At 36.7% G+C, this 14,110-nt stretch overlaps 1 protein-coding gene across 3 annotated transcripts; it reads right to left on the bottom strand.

The window, feature by feature from the left end:
- Positions 1-1,254: 1,254 nt before the first annotated feature.
- LOC111254419 (propionyl-CoA carboxylase alpha chain, mitochondrial-like) lies at positions 1,255-13,982 on the bottom strand. Of its 3 annotated transcripts, XM_022815254.2 has the most exons (20): positions 13,766-13,982; positions 13,616-13,658; positions 10,765-10,932; positions 9,065-9,138; positions 8,473-8,601; positions 8,262-8,348; positions 8,041-8,175; positions 7,660-7,795; positions 7,257-7,418; positions 6,903-7,123; positions 6,564-6,662; positions 6,328-6,452; positions 5,895-6,009; positions 5,544-5,670; positions 4,948-5,102; positions 4,476-4,604; positions 3,251-3,358; positions 2,480-2,551; positions 1,835-1,969; positions 1,255-1,634 (listed from the first exon to the last, which is right to left on the bottom strand). In XM_022815254.2, exons 3-20 carry the CDS (start codon positions 10,871-10,873, stop codon positions 1,566-1,568), a joined length of 2,187 nt encoding a protein of 728 aa, XP_022670989.1. In that variant the 5' UTR covers positions 10,874-10,932; positions 13,616-13,658; positions 13,766-13,982; the 3' UTR covers positions 1,255-1,565. The 3 variants fall into 3 exon arrangements, with proteins under 3 accessions (XP_022670989.1, XP_022670988.1, XP_086831639.1); XM_022815253.2 differs by lacking the exon at positions 13,616-13,658 and having other exon boundaries at positions 13,766-13,981; XM_086975513.1 differs by lacking the exons at positions 13,616-13,658; positions 13,766-13,982 and adding an exon at positions 11,873-11,894.
- Between the last annotated feature and the right edge of the window lie 128 nt (positions 13,983-14,110).

Here is a 14,110-nt window from a genome sequence, read left to right as displayed (position 1 = left end):
TGTTTTCAATATGTTGTTAATTTTTTTTAAAGTGGGATCCAAGGTACAGCTACTGACGTTCTTGTTTTTCGATCGAATTGAGACGAAATGCTTTACACATTATAACGTTGACCGTTTACTACCTAACACCTGTTAGTGTTTCTACTCATTGTTTAACAAACATGAAATGTGATGATATGCATCTCGGTGCAGATGACTTAACTTTAAAGTACTGCCTTTGCCAAGTCCGCGCGACATTTTTTGTTTCTTATATATATATATATATATATTATAAGTAATTAAATAAACAATAAAATAGAAGAATAAAGAATAAATTAAATTAAAAATACTGTGATACTGAAAGAGTTCTTTTGCGTCAATTCATACTGTTATAATGTATGACACACCTTACGTTTGCTTAAATCACTCTTTCCTTATACTCAAGGGATGAGATTTATGACAATAAAAATACATGAATAAATATGTCAACTTTTTCGATTCTGATGGATATAAATGCGATGGATTAGATGAACCGAACTTGTTTTTAATTATTTTAAATGTACTTGGCAATTCCGACGACTTTTTAGAAGCTCTTGCAGATACCGTAAATTACCATGATGTAGGTGAATAATATCTTGAAATAAAATTAGAAGGCGTTAAACTAAATCAAAATAAAATATCGTATAGTTATATAATATATTACCTTACGACAATAATTTGCCCTCTACAAAAATTTATTATTTAGTAATAAATTGGATGTCTCTCAGATGACTAAAACTGAACACGGATCTAGCAACTTTTCAACCACAAGTACGTATAAAGTATATTTTAGGTATTAGAAATACGTAATCGAGAGCAGTCAGTAGACAAAAAGACCATTTAGAAAAAACGGATCGTACATATATATATACATGCTCTTTTTTTATAAGAAAGTTGCGAGATTCATGAAAAATCGAATTGCTGTGTCAATCTACCGATTAACTTATTCATTTTCATCACCAGCCTTACAAAATGCAACGGATGTTATTTCGACTGTTTTTTTTTAGAATTTAGGGCAAACCGGCGCAAAAACTTCTACAGGAAACTTCATCTGCTACCATGTCTTTGTGCTTCTATCTACCATTAATTATAACAGTTCAAATATAAACAATTGAATACATATTCGTTGCTTAAATACAATGAATTTGCGATCCCTATCAGTTTAGCAGTATTAGTAGCGATGCCCTTAACAACTTGTACGATTGATCTATTTGACGATATAACTTCACCAAAAAATGTTGGAGACCAAGTTATTTATTCTGCAAAAGGCTTTAATCGTTCAGTCAGTTGCTTCACTGATGCGCTCTTTTGTAACTGTCGTTGATGGCACAAGTTCCTGTTTTTCATCTTGTTTAGAGGGATACTATAAAGATGATATCTCAAAGCCATATGATACATTTTTGAATCGTAGATTCAATCACTTTTCAATGAAAAGCATTGCTGTGAAGTGATGTTAACTAATGAACGGAATAACCTCAGCTAAAATCAACAGATTGTTCTAGTCTGACTGGTAAACCGTTATTTTACTTGACGATGCCTGTCTTCTATTATTCCAATTCAACGAGCAACTGGCCTTCCTCCACGGCCTCGCCTGCTTTAACAAGCACAGCTTTTACCTAAAATTGTAAAACATTTCTTTAGTTATTGTGTAACTTCGAATCCTAACTTAGCAAATTAACACGAACTTGATTTTACGGCTAACAGCTCCTTACTTTAACGACAAGTCGTTAAGTCGACCCGATCGGCGACACAATCAATACTTCATTTTCTATATATCGACCAGAAGTTGAAATCCTTTCCTGTTTTTATCACCAACCTTTCCTGTTGCATTAGAAACCAATGAGTTTTGCATTTTCATGGCTTCAACTACGCAGACTTCTTGGTGTTCAGCAACTAAATCTCCAGTACCCACTGCAACCGACTTTACCAAACCTGGCATCGGAGCCATCACCTATCAATATAACGGTACCATTAATTCCGGGTTTCAAATAGAGATGGCAAAGAATTGCCTGAGTATTATTAGCTTTACCGAAGCGCCTTAAATAACAGGGTCCATAACTAGTATAAATGAAACAAAGCCTTTAAAGTAATTGTAGACAAGAACACAAAAGGAAACAATCAAACAGCTGTATAACTTTGTAGTGAGCGAATAGAAGAACGTGATCATCGTATCAATTAGCAGCCGAATTGACAGCAACATGATGATAATGCTTATTAGAACTCATTTTGCGTTTTGTATCGATGCATGTTAATTTGTGAAAACTAAAAATCCAATTAAAATGTAGGATATCTAATAATTACTAATGTATCGAGAACAAAATTCATGAATAAAAATTATTGTCGGTAGAATTACAGATTATTAACCACTACTATAGATCCTTCTGAATCAATGATCTATACAGGTATTACATCCTAGATAGATTTGACAACGAAAGTTTGAACTGGACTGATGGTGTTTTACCTGTTTAGACGCATCCGGTTTTGGTTTCTCAGGCATTCGTCGTAGGAATTCAGCACATTTGCTAGTCACCACCTGAAAAAAGCAGAATTCTAACATTAAAAACGGGCGACGCTTGCGTATCTATTTTTATTTATGTTTACTGAACACCTTCCTGACTATTTTAACGGTTTCGGTAATTTTTTTTATGGCTTAGGCTTGTTCTGAGAAGGCTGCGGTAAGTATATACATGTACATGTTACTGTTCAAAAATAATTTTCATATTTATAAACGTAAAGAAGCTGTTTTAAGGTTTATGGCACGCGTGTGGCACATTTGGTACGATACAGCAGCACAGCATCCCAGTAATATTGCAATGGTACCGCGTTCGCCTACTGAACGAAGACATATGAGAAATTTTGGTTCAAATTAGGACGTCGACAGAATTTTATGCTTAAGAACGGCTGTCTAAAAGAAAGATTAATGGCAGTACCAGACGTAAAAAACCACACATTAAATACCACAGGGTGGCGAATTCACGAGTTTTTTTTAAAGTTTGACAGAAACTGATCGGTACAGGCTCTCCCAGGATGGACAACAGTTACTTCAGGCACCAGTAAACATAATATCACAGATAACGAGCTTCTCGCTAAAAAGTTATTCGACACCAGCATATAGTTTCCATACAGGTGCGTTATGCATATCTTTGGTTTTGTACTTTTATTTCAAAAGAAGTCATGGCACAAAACTACGTAGAGGACCCCCCAGTTTCAATAAGAACAAACAAAAACAAACCTTAAGATTGAAAGTTGTTCCTTCAAATCGTAGCTGTATATTACCAGCAAAGTCTCGTGTAGGCAACTGGACCACGTATTCGATGTCCTTGTCTTTATCAAAACACACCTTTACAAATTGAAAAAAAAACCTATTTGAAAAAAAAAAACTTCAGTTGTTGAAATACGGTTTTACACGCATACAATACAGGAATGCAAGGGCGGAATTATATGGGCCAAAATACATTGAAAGCACGATTAAAAAAACTGCTGCCATACTTCTTGCACAGTCTTAGGTAGTCTATACAAGTCTTCTATGTATATACGACCCAATTTATACTACTATAGCACTTTTTGCAAAATGAGGCAAAGTTATGATTTCAGCTGCTCCTGTACAAGTAATGACGATAAAAGGTATTAAAGTAATCGTTCTAAACAATCGTTTGATGCATAGTATCGAACGTCAACGAGGATTAATGTTCAAGTTATTTAAGAACAAGATATTTTCAAAAATATTATACATTTGCCAAGCTAATTTAATTATCGGTAACACAGTAGAACAATCTCGTTTCACTATAGCAACGAGATTGTTCTACTGTGTTGTTGAATAAATCTGACAAGACAAGTATATAGACACGTAATTGAGTTCGATGTTTTCACTTTTAGTAGGTTGGGAATCCTTCCAACTTTAATTTAGAGCTGAACAACCGGATTTGAGTTACAGTGATAGTTACATTTCTCTTCGATAGTGTTCTGTTTGAATAACGACGTTTCAGTTTTCTAACAAAAACGATTTTAAAAGTGCGGCACTAAGTGCAAAAATATGATATGTTAGTTTGGTATGACATATACACATTTATATACACAGACATATTCACTACGATAAATCATACTTAGAGGGAACTTAATTCTCTGTATAATAAACAATCAAGGACATTTTGTTTCATATAGGCTTGAAATTTCATACAGTCCGACGTCAGCCTTGCCCGTGTAGCCTCCAGGTAGTATAAAATAATGATCTTCTTGCTAAGTAACTTGCTTTCCGAATCGAATCTATAGTAGAGAACGAGGTGATTATTTTGGTTGTTTGTTGCGCAGTAGAAGTACGAAAATTGGTCAAGGCAAAATTGACGTTCCCTTACTAGTGGTTAACATAGCTCCTATCTTATATAATTTCACTTTACTTTATATATTTATACCTATTACATGATAACCTGCTATGCATTTTTGAGAAGTGCGCTTTATACCTCGATGGTGGGTTGCGATAAACTGGTAGGAAGCCTCAAGGTATACTGACTACTGCCAATCGTTGCAACGTATTTACCGCACGAAGTCTTCATAACTGAGGTACGGCTTTTCTCCGGTCCATTTTCCACCTTTACGAAGTATGTTATCAATAATATATTGTTTATAGGCAGCATTTAATTACTAGAGATAAAATACACAGTAAAATATTGGCACATAACTTGCATAGTCAGGTAATTGCAACCAATTACTGGAACAATGCAGATCCCTGACAGATGATGTTAAAAATTTACTGTCTACCCGAAAGAAAACAACTGTAAATCACGGTATGTATTGTGTTTGCACCATTGAAACACCGCTTCACATGGTTCATCACTTGTCTCTATGTGAATACTTTCTAAGAATTTAGTACTACTATACGAGATTAGGTGAAGCGATTCACGCCGTTCGCAGTTCTTGTTCGCAATCGTATACCTGCAGTTCCCAAGTCCGGTTCTCTTCGTTCGTGCGCCGAAGCTGAGACGAGTTCAGCACAGCACGGGCCGTGAGGTCGTCCTGCACAAACACGGACGCCGCAATAGCCGTCAGATGATCTTTTTTTATCGGTGTTAATTGAATTCCGCTAAAACCTACACAAAATCAGATCAATGTCCGCTATAAGAAAACTGTCATTATTGTGTACTATCTTTTGTGGGGTACAGATTGAAGCAAAGAAATTTTCATGATTTCCATAATGGCCACCAACTACGTGGTAGCTTGAACTATTAAAGCTTTGGCTTGTGATAGAACCGGTGCGAGACACTGATTTAAGCCAAGATATGTACATGTACAACACTACGTGTGTAACTTAATGGCGAAGGTATTAAGTTCTTAGGTATTTTTACCCTTGTTGTAATCATTAAACAGACCTCGATCATGCCATACGCCAAAAATGTTATCCCCGATGGTTTAAAAACTTCCACTTGTACACGAAATGTTGGATTAAAGAACAAAGTTAAATATTAAAACCATTGCTGCTAATGAATACGATTTTAATTATTAGTCCCCAGATAGACAGCAATTTTGCTCACCTTTTGGCCAGACTTCCGTAAGATAACTTGTGCTGGTATCTCCTTTAATAAAGCGTTCCTCCTCCATGACAGCGCGTAGCAATGCTATATTGTGTGAAACACCTCTAATCACGTACTTGTCCAACGCCTGATTATCGAACAAAAAAAAAAACGAACTAATCTCAATGAATCAATCAACCTAATGTATAGATAGAACCTTAAAAAAGCAATAGGCAGAGACTTTGGCCAAAACAAATTGTCGCGGCTTAACCACTTCTTCCGTTTATGCTGTTCCGCCACAAAACTGGTCATCACGCCTCATGGGTTACTATAATGTACTTATACATGCATATATATATTCTATGGTTTCACCTGGATCATAGTATTGCGTGCGGCATCTCTTGTTGGACCATACGTGACAAGTTTACAGATCATTGGATCATAGTAGATTGAAATTTCAGATCCCTCCACAATGCCCGAGTCACACCTGTGTTATAGTCGCAGGATTATTACTAGTACTGCTTACACACTGTATACATAGATACTGCTCATTCAGATACTGTAAATAGATTTTGCCTTAAAAGGTCCTTATTATATCTGGCTACTATGACATATCTTTTAAAGAAACCCGTTTTGTTTGGAGCTCTTATTGAGCCATATAGTTAAGCCAACTACATTCTAGCTAGCAATAGAAATGTTTTGGCGAAACACCAACGACATTGTTATTAGGTTGTTAGAATATTCATGTTGAATTTATAACTATTTTCGGGTGACAAAGCATCAGACAATATTGTTATAGTCTTACCTGACTTGTGGTATATCTGTGGGCTCGATATAACGGTGCAGTCGCCCGACGGATGGCAAGCCGAAGTTTTTGAAGGGGTCCTCGGCATACACTCGGCTCTCAAATGCCCACCCATTGAGAGGAACCTGAATGGAACAGGCGTAAGTAAAACACACTATATGTTTTCTCTCTCGAAAACATAAGCAGCTGGATGTTTCATAATACGATTAGCTAACCATAGTTAGCTTTTCGCTTACCTTATCCTGGGTAATCTTTAACGGATGCCCCTTAGCTATTCGAATCATTTGCTGTACAAGATCCACTCCAGTGATGCATTCCGTAATTGGATGTTCGACCTGCAGTAGAGCCAAGTTCCAAGTATCGTAACTTCAAGCATGTGCAGAGTATTGACGCAACAATTTAACGCAAAGTAGAAAGTCACCTTGCAATATTAGCTGAAGAAGCCTCGACGTGTAAACAACGTGTAGTAACGAATAAGTCAGCTAAACACGTTTAAGAAGCAACTAAAAAGCGTAAATATTGGTCTCTATTATTATTATAGCCATTATGAAAAATTCCACTCACAAGGAACGGACCTGCAATCGGGTATTCATTTCGAGAAAGTAGAAGTTCTTTCCTGAATCAACAAGAAATTCGCACGTTCCAGCTGAATCATAACCGACCGCTTTGGCAAGAGCCAGAGCCTGTTCGCCCATCGCTTTCCGTAATTCGGGGGTTACAAAGGTAGACGGTGCTTCCTCGATCACTTTCTGGTTACGTCGTTGGATCGAACATTCTCGTTCATTTAGGTAAATGCCTGGAAGTCGTTTTTGATATATACAGCGCGCTCCGAGTTACTTTAGTAGCCCAAACTTCGATTCGATCGAATAAATCCATTAACAAAATGTACTATGGCAAGGATGTAGAGATTCGATGAAAAATTCGTATACCGTTTCCGTGTTTATCGCAGAGGAATTGAATTTCGATATGCCTCGGGTTGTCAATGTATTTCTCTATGAGAAGGCGGTCGTCGCCGAAAGAAGCGGCCGCCTCATCCTTCGAGAAACGGAACCCTTCCGCCGCCTCCTTGTCGTTCCAAGCAACTCGCATGCCTAATCACCGAATGAAAAATTTTTAGAAACGTTGAACGTATGTCCTTTGAGTAATATCATTGCAGTTTGATGCTGCCTTTGCAATGCTGTTGTTTCAAGCTTGAATGTATAGCCACATGTAAATTACCAATCTTAATTAATATTAGTAACAATAATATACGAAGACGCGACACTTATTGAATGTTATTTTGTACATAATGAAGCTGTACAAACTGTTTTCTATGAAACATTAATTAAATACCTTTGCCACCTCCACCTGCAGAAGCTTTGATCATAACAGGATATCCAATTTCATGAGCTATCTTTATTGCTTCTTCGGGGCTATTTACTACTCCATCGTATCCCGGGATGCAATTCACTTTTGCCTCATTGGCTAGCTGTAGTTTACGCATTCAATATTGGCAAAAGCATCGTATAGAACTGCGTGTTAATACATTATTCAGCATAAGTTTAGTTAATATCTTTATCAAAGGCAATATAGTTTGCCACTTATTGCTTCTTTACGTTTCTCAAAAAGGTCAGCGTTTCAAAAAAAGTCAAAGGATAACTTACATAATTTGAAAATATCTGGAAAAACTATGTGTTACGTGACTTAGAATATTGCCAGTGTTCGTGTACGTACCTGTTTAGACATTATTTTGTCACCCATGCTTTCAATAGCCTTTGCGTTTGGCCCTATGAAAGAAACACCATCTTTTTCAAGACGAGCAGCAAACGCCGTGTTTTCCGACAAAAATCCGTAACCTGGATGAACGGCCTGCGATTGAGCATATTTTAAGGTAAATGAGCAATGGATCCTAGAGTCTGTAAATCCAAAGCTATTTCTGTTTTAAATACACTTACCTCAGCGCCTGATTTCCGTACAGCGTCCATAATAGCTTCAATATTAAGGTATGAGAGATTTGTCGGAGCCGGACCTATGCAGAACGCCTGGAATAGCCGTTATTGATTGGAATTAGGAGATAAAAAAATGCTAAGGATTTGTCACAATATTGCTTGCTATATTGTTGTTAATAGGCATGGCCCAAAAAATGTAAACTTAGCATCAACTAGCCTCATCAGCCATTCGTGCAAAAAGTGAACGGGAATCTACGTCCGAAAAAACCGCCACTGTTCGTATCCCCATTCGGCGGCAGGTATCGATAATTCGACACGCGATCTCTCCACGGTTGGCAATCAGGATCTGTGAAAAATAGTTCACACTCTGTGTAGGGGCAAAATTTTTTCTGTCAAATATTACATTATATACAAGGAAAAAGAGCCAATGCGAAAGCTAGATGAATCCTGAATGGGCCACTTCATGTCGGAAGTGGCCACAGGAAACACTTTTCCTTCTGCAGTTGATTTTTTATCTTAAATGAACAGCGCATGGGGTAATTCTTCACTTATCATGAAAAGCATTCGAAACTGCGTAAAAGAGTTAGACGAAACCAGTAACGACTCATCGCTAAACTATTAGATCGCTCATTGAATAGTCTTGCTGATTCCAGAAAACAAGTATTGCATGTATAAAAAAGCGGGAGTATGAATTCGAAGAGTAATTATGAAAAATACCGTATTTATTATATACATTACAGGCTACGAAAAAGAAAGTGTGTAGACCGCGCTGCGTAAGTTTTGGACGCAAATAAAATTTCGATAAATACCTTTCCAAACTTTTGTTCTGAAGTATCGATGGGATCCGTCGTGTAGACCAGCTGCTGCCATGACGGTATCGCCGCTATTTAGAATCATGCATATACATCTTTATTTAGACGGCAATAAATATTTTCACGCTTGCTGTAATTTACTAGCACTCATACACTAGGGTTTTAAATTTTGTAATTACGATTGGGTGCTTTTTTAACTTAAGAATGTAGCATGTATTCATAGTGGCAAACACAAAGACGCTTGTCGGAAACTGACAAGATATTAGCGAGCGGGTACGGTATTTAGGCCCTAAAAACACCTGAGTAAACCGCTGTTTATTGTTTATATTGCTGACCTTACCATAAGCAACTTTCACTTGTTTTTAATGTTTTTTCCGTTTTACTATTTGTTCATTTCTTGTATATTCGATTCGAAAGACTTCGGGTTCCAAAGATGCAGTTTCAGACGAGAAAAAATGTGCATTTTCGATACCTACCCTATTTCGCCTATTACCCTAGTTAAACGGTAAAAAAGCGGAAGTAGTACGGGATATTTAGGCCGTGAACAACAAGGACTCTACAACTGAAAAAAAAAACGCTCAAATCGATCCGCGAATTTTAAGAATGACTTTTCACTTCCAGAGGATGCAGTTCGTCCCAGTCGGCCGCTTAAGGTCATTTGAAAAAAGATGGCCGGAAAAATAATACCTGAACTTGTGAGAAAGTGCACTGGAGTCACATGAGTATCGACGAGCACCTTAGGTCTATGGGATTTAGTTAAGAATTAGGAGCTTAACTGTTCCATGAATTGAATGAACGTCACAAAAAAACAGGGTCAAGTTCAGAATTAAACCAGTTCTTCGATTTAAAGAGACGACGGCTTGCTGGAAGGGTCTTACACACTAGGAAATACTTGAGGAGAACAAGACGACCAACAAAGATTTGTATATTCTAGTTACAGTGAGTGGATGGTGTTATGGAACAGAAAATGCCCGATAGACAAGGCGACGTCATCCTTCTTTACGACCACGTTAGATCGCATCCGGTAAAGATTATGGAAGCCGTCCTGAAGGAGCTGGAGGTTGAAAGAAGTTTGGATTTCTCTCAGAAGAATAACCACTTTTCCCGATTATTAAGAGATCAAATTAGTAAATGTATGTTTCACAGTGAAAAAGACCAAGACCTGGCTGGACGAATTCTTCAACAGTAGGTCTCAGAATTTCTCGTGAAAAGGAATAAATAAATTAGTGGATAGAAGCTACAAGGACGTGGACGCACGGCAAATACATAATATATTAATTTGCTGCTAAATTTGAACAAGAGCTTTCATTTTTGTGACATGGAAAACCGGACTTACTTGTGTTCTAACCTTATATATATATAACTTGAAAGAACGTCGAAACTTTCAATTATCCAAAACTAGTTAAATCGATCAAAAACGGTCTTTTCGGTGCCTTTGTAAAAAAACATCGATTTCAATTTCCTAAATATTTAAAACTATCGAACTGGATTCTAGTTGTTTAAGACTGCGCGTGGAGAAGCGCAATATTTTACGAGCATAATAATGATAGACAAAATTCCAAGATATATAAATGTGAATTTAGAGGAACTCGAACGCCTTAGCCATCAACCATATTTATTCGGTGTCGGTTAACGTTTGCTAAAACAAATGTAAAAATTATCTTTCACACAGATGGTATCAATCAGTATTTAATTACCTGCAGCCTCCGCAAGGGTCCGCTGACCACGTTGACTGATTTCACCAGTAGATTTTACGACGGCAGAACCACCCCGATTTCGGGGGATCGTATTTAACCAGCGGAGCATTGTTCAATTTCGAACATGTAAATTATTTCTCTGCAACAGTGACTGAATGCCGCAGCTCGCTGATAAAAAAACACGATTTGTGAATGAACTTACTAAAATCAATTATACAACCTAAAAAGTGTATCTACAACTACATAAGCAAAATATACAGAATTTTATAAAGCTACGCAACTTGATGTAATATTTATAAAGTTACTGATGTTGCAAGTACTATGCTTTACACATTAATGCCACAGTATTGTAGTATTTACGCATTTTAAATAGTCAAATGACAGAAACGTCATATAATTTGGGAAGTGACTTCGATGAATTTTGTGTTAGTCTGAATTGAATTGTTTTTATTTAGTTTCTAATTGCAGTTAGTACGTGCTCTAGTTATCAGCGTTATACGCTGAACTTAAACCGCTTGCAGGAAATACATAGGATTATATCAAATCCTGATTTGTAGACTGAGAAAATCTTTGGAAATGATGTTCATGCATACAATGATATAGTGGTGATAAGCAGCGATAGATATTAACGGGTCTTAATTTAAGATATTTTTATACATTATTTGGAAGTCAAAAGAGTATATTACTAAGTGTTAAAGGCCATTAATGTTCTGAAAAGCTTGACTAAAGCCTCAAATTTGTCTGATGTAAACCCGTCGTTTTTATTTGCATATCATAGGATTAGAAGAATTGGGAGATTTTGATGGAGCGAGCTTACCGAATAAAATCTTCCGTTCGGACTGAAGGTACTGTACTCTAAACAATAACTGAATAATACACTTAAATACTACAGTCAGATAGTGAGAAATTAAAACAAAACTTGCTTTTACATATGCATGAAAGTCAGCTGCGATTAAGTGGAGAAAGTTCTACTACATTCGAACTTTTTCGAGGCCTAGGAGAGCGTAATCATCATCTAGAGCATCTTGAGTTGTGACAATCATTACGAATTACTTTTGTTTAAAAAAAAAAACCTATGCGTAATTGCACAGCGATAACACAAACATACTTTGGATGTTGTTCGCTATGTTTCTCGGAGATAACTGAGAGACCCGGAATTGCGCCCGTGCAGAATACTCCTTACATATAAAACAAAGAACTACTGGTAACAAAATTGTATCCTTTAATTTTAGTTAACGCAGTAGAATTAATATAGACTTGGGCTCCAGTTCGCTCTCACCTGGAGCCAGTTTTCATATAAGTGAACTTTCGGCTGTCGTTAGTGAGATTGTTTCACACCAATTACGACAATTTAAGACAAGTAGAGCGGTGTTTGCCCCCTTGGACCGCTTATTCTCAAAATACGTATGTCATATAAATGCAAAGTCATGCCGATACAGGAAGCACATGTCTAGGGCCTTGCAGTGTTATCTTATCGTCATATAATCAAGGAGATCTGTAACAATGTATGGGTAAGCGAGGTTAAGTGGTCCGTCTGATACGTTTTCTTGAACAGCTCGGCACGCGAGTCTGCCGAAACAGGGTTTTTTTAAATCTTTTGTTACGACACTGGAAATTTATATCTACCGCTTTATACTTATTTATTATATTTGAATAGCCTTACTCTAAAGCAAGAGAGTCTGATATAACGAATAATTATTCTACCTATGATTACTACTATATCGTTATTTATTATATCAGTTGCATCATTTTGTTAAGCCTTGTAATATATATAGACTCAGGACCAAATCGCAAGGTTAATAATAATATTAATATAAAAACTGCTTCAAAATCGTCTTCTAGTAGCAATAGGTATACTATAATTCTTGATATATATATATACACACACACACACACACATTCACACTTAACTCGTGTAATAAGTAGATTTATGATCATCCCGTCTGAAGCAATACTTAATGGTAATAACCAAACATATATATTGAAACACATACATAAACTCTTTCGTGCGCCTTTGCAGTGCACGAATATAAAATCATTTAAGTGTAAGAAATTCAAACTAAGAGGACTTTACAGAGATCTGTACGAAAGTAATATGTGGAAGATCTGATACTGGGTATTGATCTAAAGACTATTATTGATGCACTGGAGTGGAGGCAACAAGGCGACAGCATGTTGAACTGTTAACATCAATATAACAGTAAAGTAGGAACAAAAATAATTAAAACATTGACTTCTTAATACTTATACAGAATTATCAGTTCTGTATTATTGCTAGTGCTATTATCACTATTACTACGAGTACCGTTAGTCGGAGGCAAATATAGGCGATCGAAGTTTTACTGCTTAATATGATTTTTTTGATCTAGATATCTGAGATGAAAACAAAAGTTTGTTGTTCCGAGGCTCAAATATATGAAGCTTTTCAAGCTGCAACTAACACGATTTGCACAATAGTTCTCGATCGTCTACAACATACAGAATGAGTCAAAAATAGTCTTATAACACAAAATGACCAACGTATATAATTAAGAAAATGTTAAGTTGGTAATTGTGAAAAAAGACGCCCATAATTGAAAGAGCATCCGTATCAATCAGAGACTTACTTTTGCCAAATCCTGCATACACCTGAACTACCGCGATGTTAACTAACAGCAAATGCAATATTTCAAACATATTAAATTTGTCTACACTGTAACCTACTCAGAACACTCGCCTAGAAAAGTAAGTCCATTACCAATGTACTCTACTAACTAAAATAGTTTTCACAATGTGATACCCATTAACTATATTGACATCTCATATTGAAACTACTTTATACAAGTTATTTTACAAGCCTGAACTCATGTACTTGGAAGCCGAAGTTTAACGCCTAGAAGCTACCCTTCTTCAGCCTGTAAAAAGAGTTCAGAGTGAAATAAGTTTTACTCTGCACTGCTCTTTTAGCGCTCGTAACAAATCGTGGATAGATTTTATTTCAACACAATAAATAATAACACACCTTTTTAGAAGAATTGGGGATGGTAACTTTCAACTGCTAGTAACTTCAAAATAAAGGATATCAGAGGCATCAATCTAACAACATATTGACACCTTCACTGCTGTCACCTGAAGGAGATACACTTGCACTAGATGCTTATGCTACGCGCACAGAAGCACCCCACTGCACCACAGAGAATCGTAGAATGCAAAATGCAACAGGTATCGAATCGCTAAGCGAAGAGCGCCGGATTAGCCGGCCGCTAACGGGTGAACGGTCCGACTCTGCGATATTTCGTCAAGTTCGTTGATAGTCGCAGTTCAGCGGATGACTTTAGAACAGAACAGAGGCTCCCTTTTATTATTA

This window comes from Varroa destructor, unplaced genomic scaffold (assembly GCF_002443255.2).
Source record: "Varroa destructor unplaced genomic scaffold, Vdes_3.0 BEIS01000007.1, whole genome shotgun sequence".
In the NCBI taxonomy this organism is placed as follows: Eukaryota; Metazoa; Arthropoda; class Arachnida; order Mesostigmata; family Varroidae; genus Varroa; species Varroa destructor.
Note: the sequence above shows the minus strand (reverse complement) of the source record. Positions and strands in the feature narration are given on the sequence as shown.

Bases quoted from the DNA above. Each gene is read 5' to 3' on its own strand.
- LOC111254419 (XM_022815254.2), bottom strand. From the start codon at position 10,873: ATGCTCCGCTGGTTAAATACGATCCCCCGAAATCGGGGTGGTTCTGCC. The intron at 7,419-7,659 runs GTATTTAATTAA...TTCGGTGATTAG, and splicing joins TGCAGGTGGAGGTGGCAAAG to GCATGCGAGTTGCTTGGAAC. The intron at 3,359-4,475 runs GTATAAAGCGCA...CAATTTGTAAAG, and splicing joins TATCGCAACCCACCATCGAG to GTGTGTTTTGATAAAGACAA.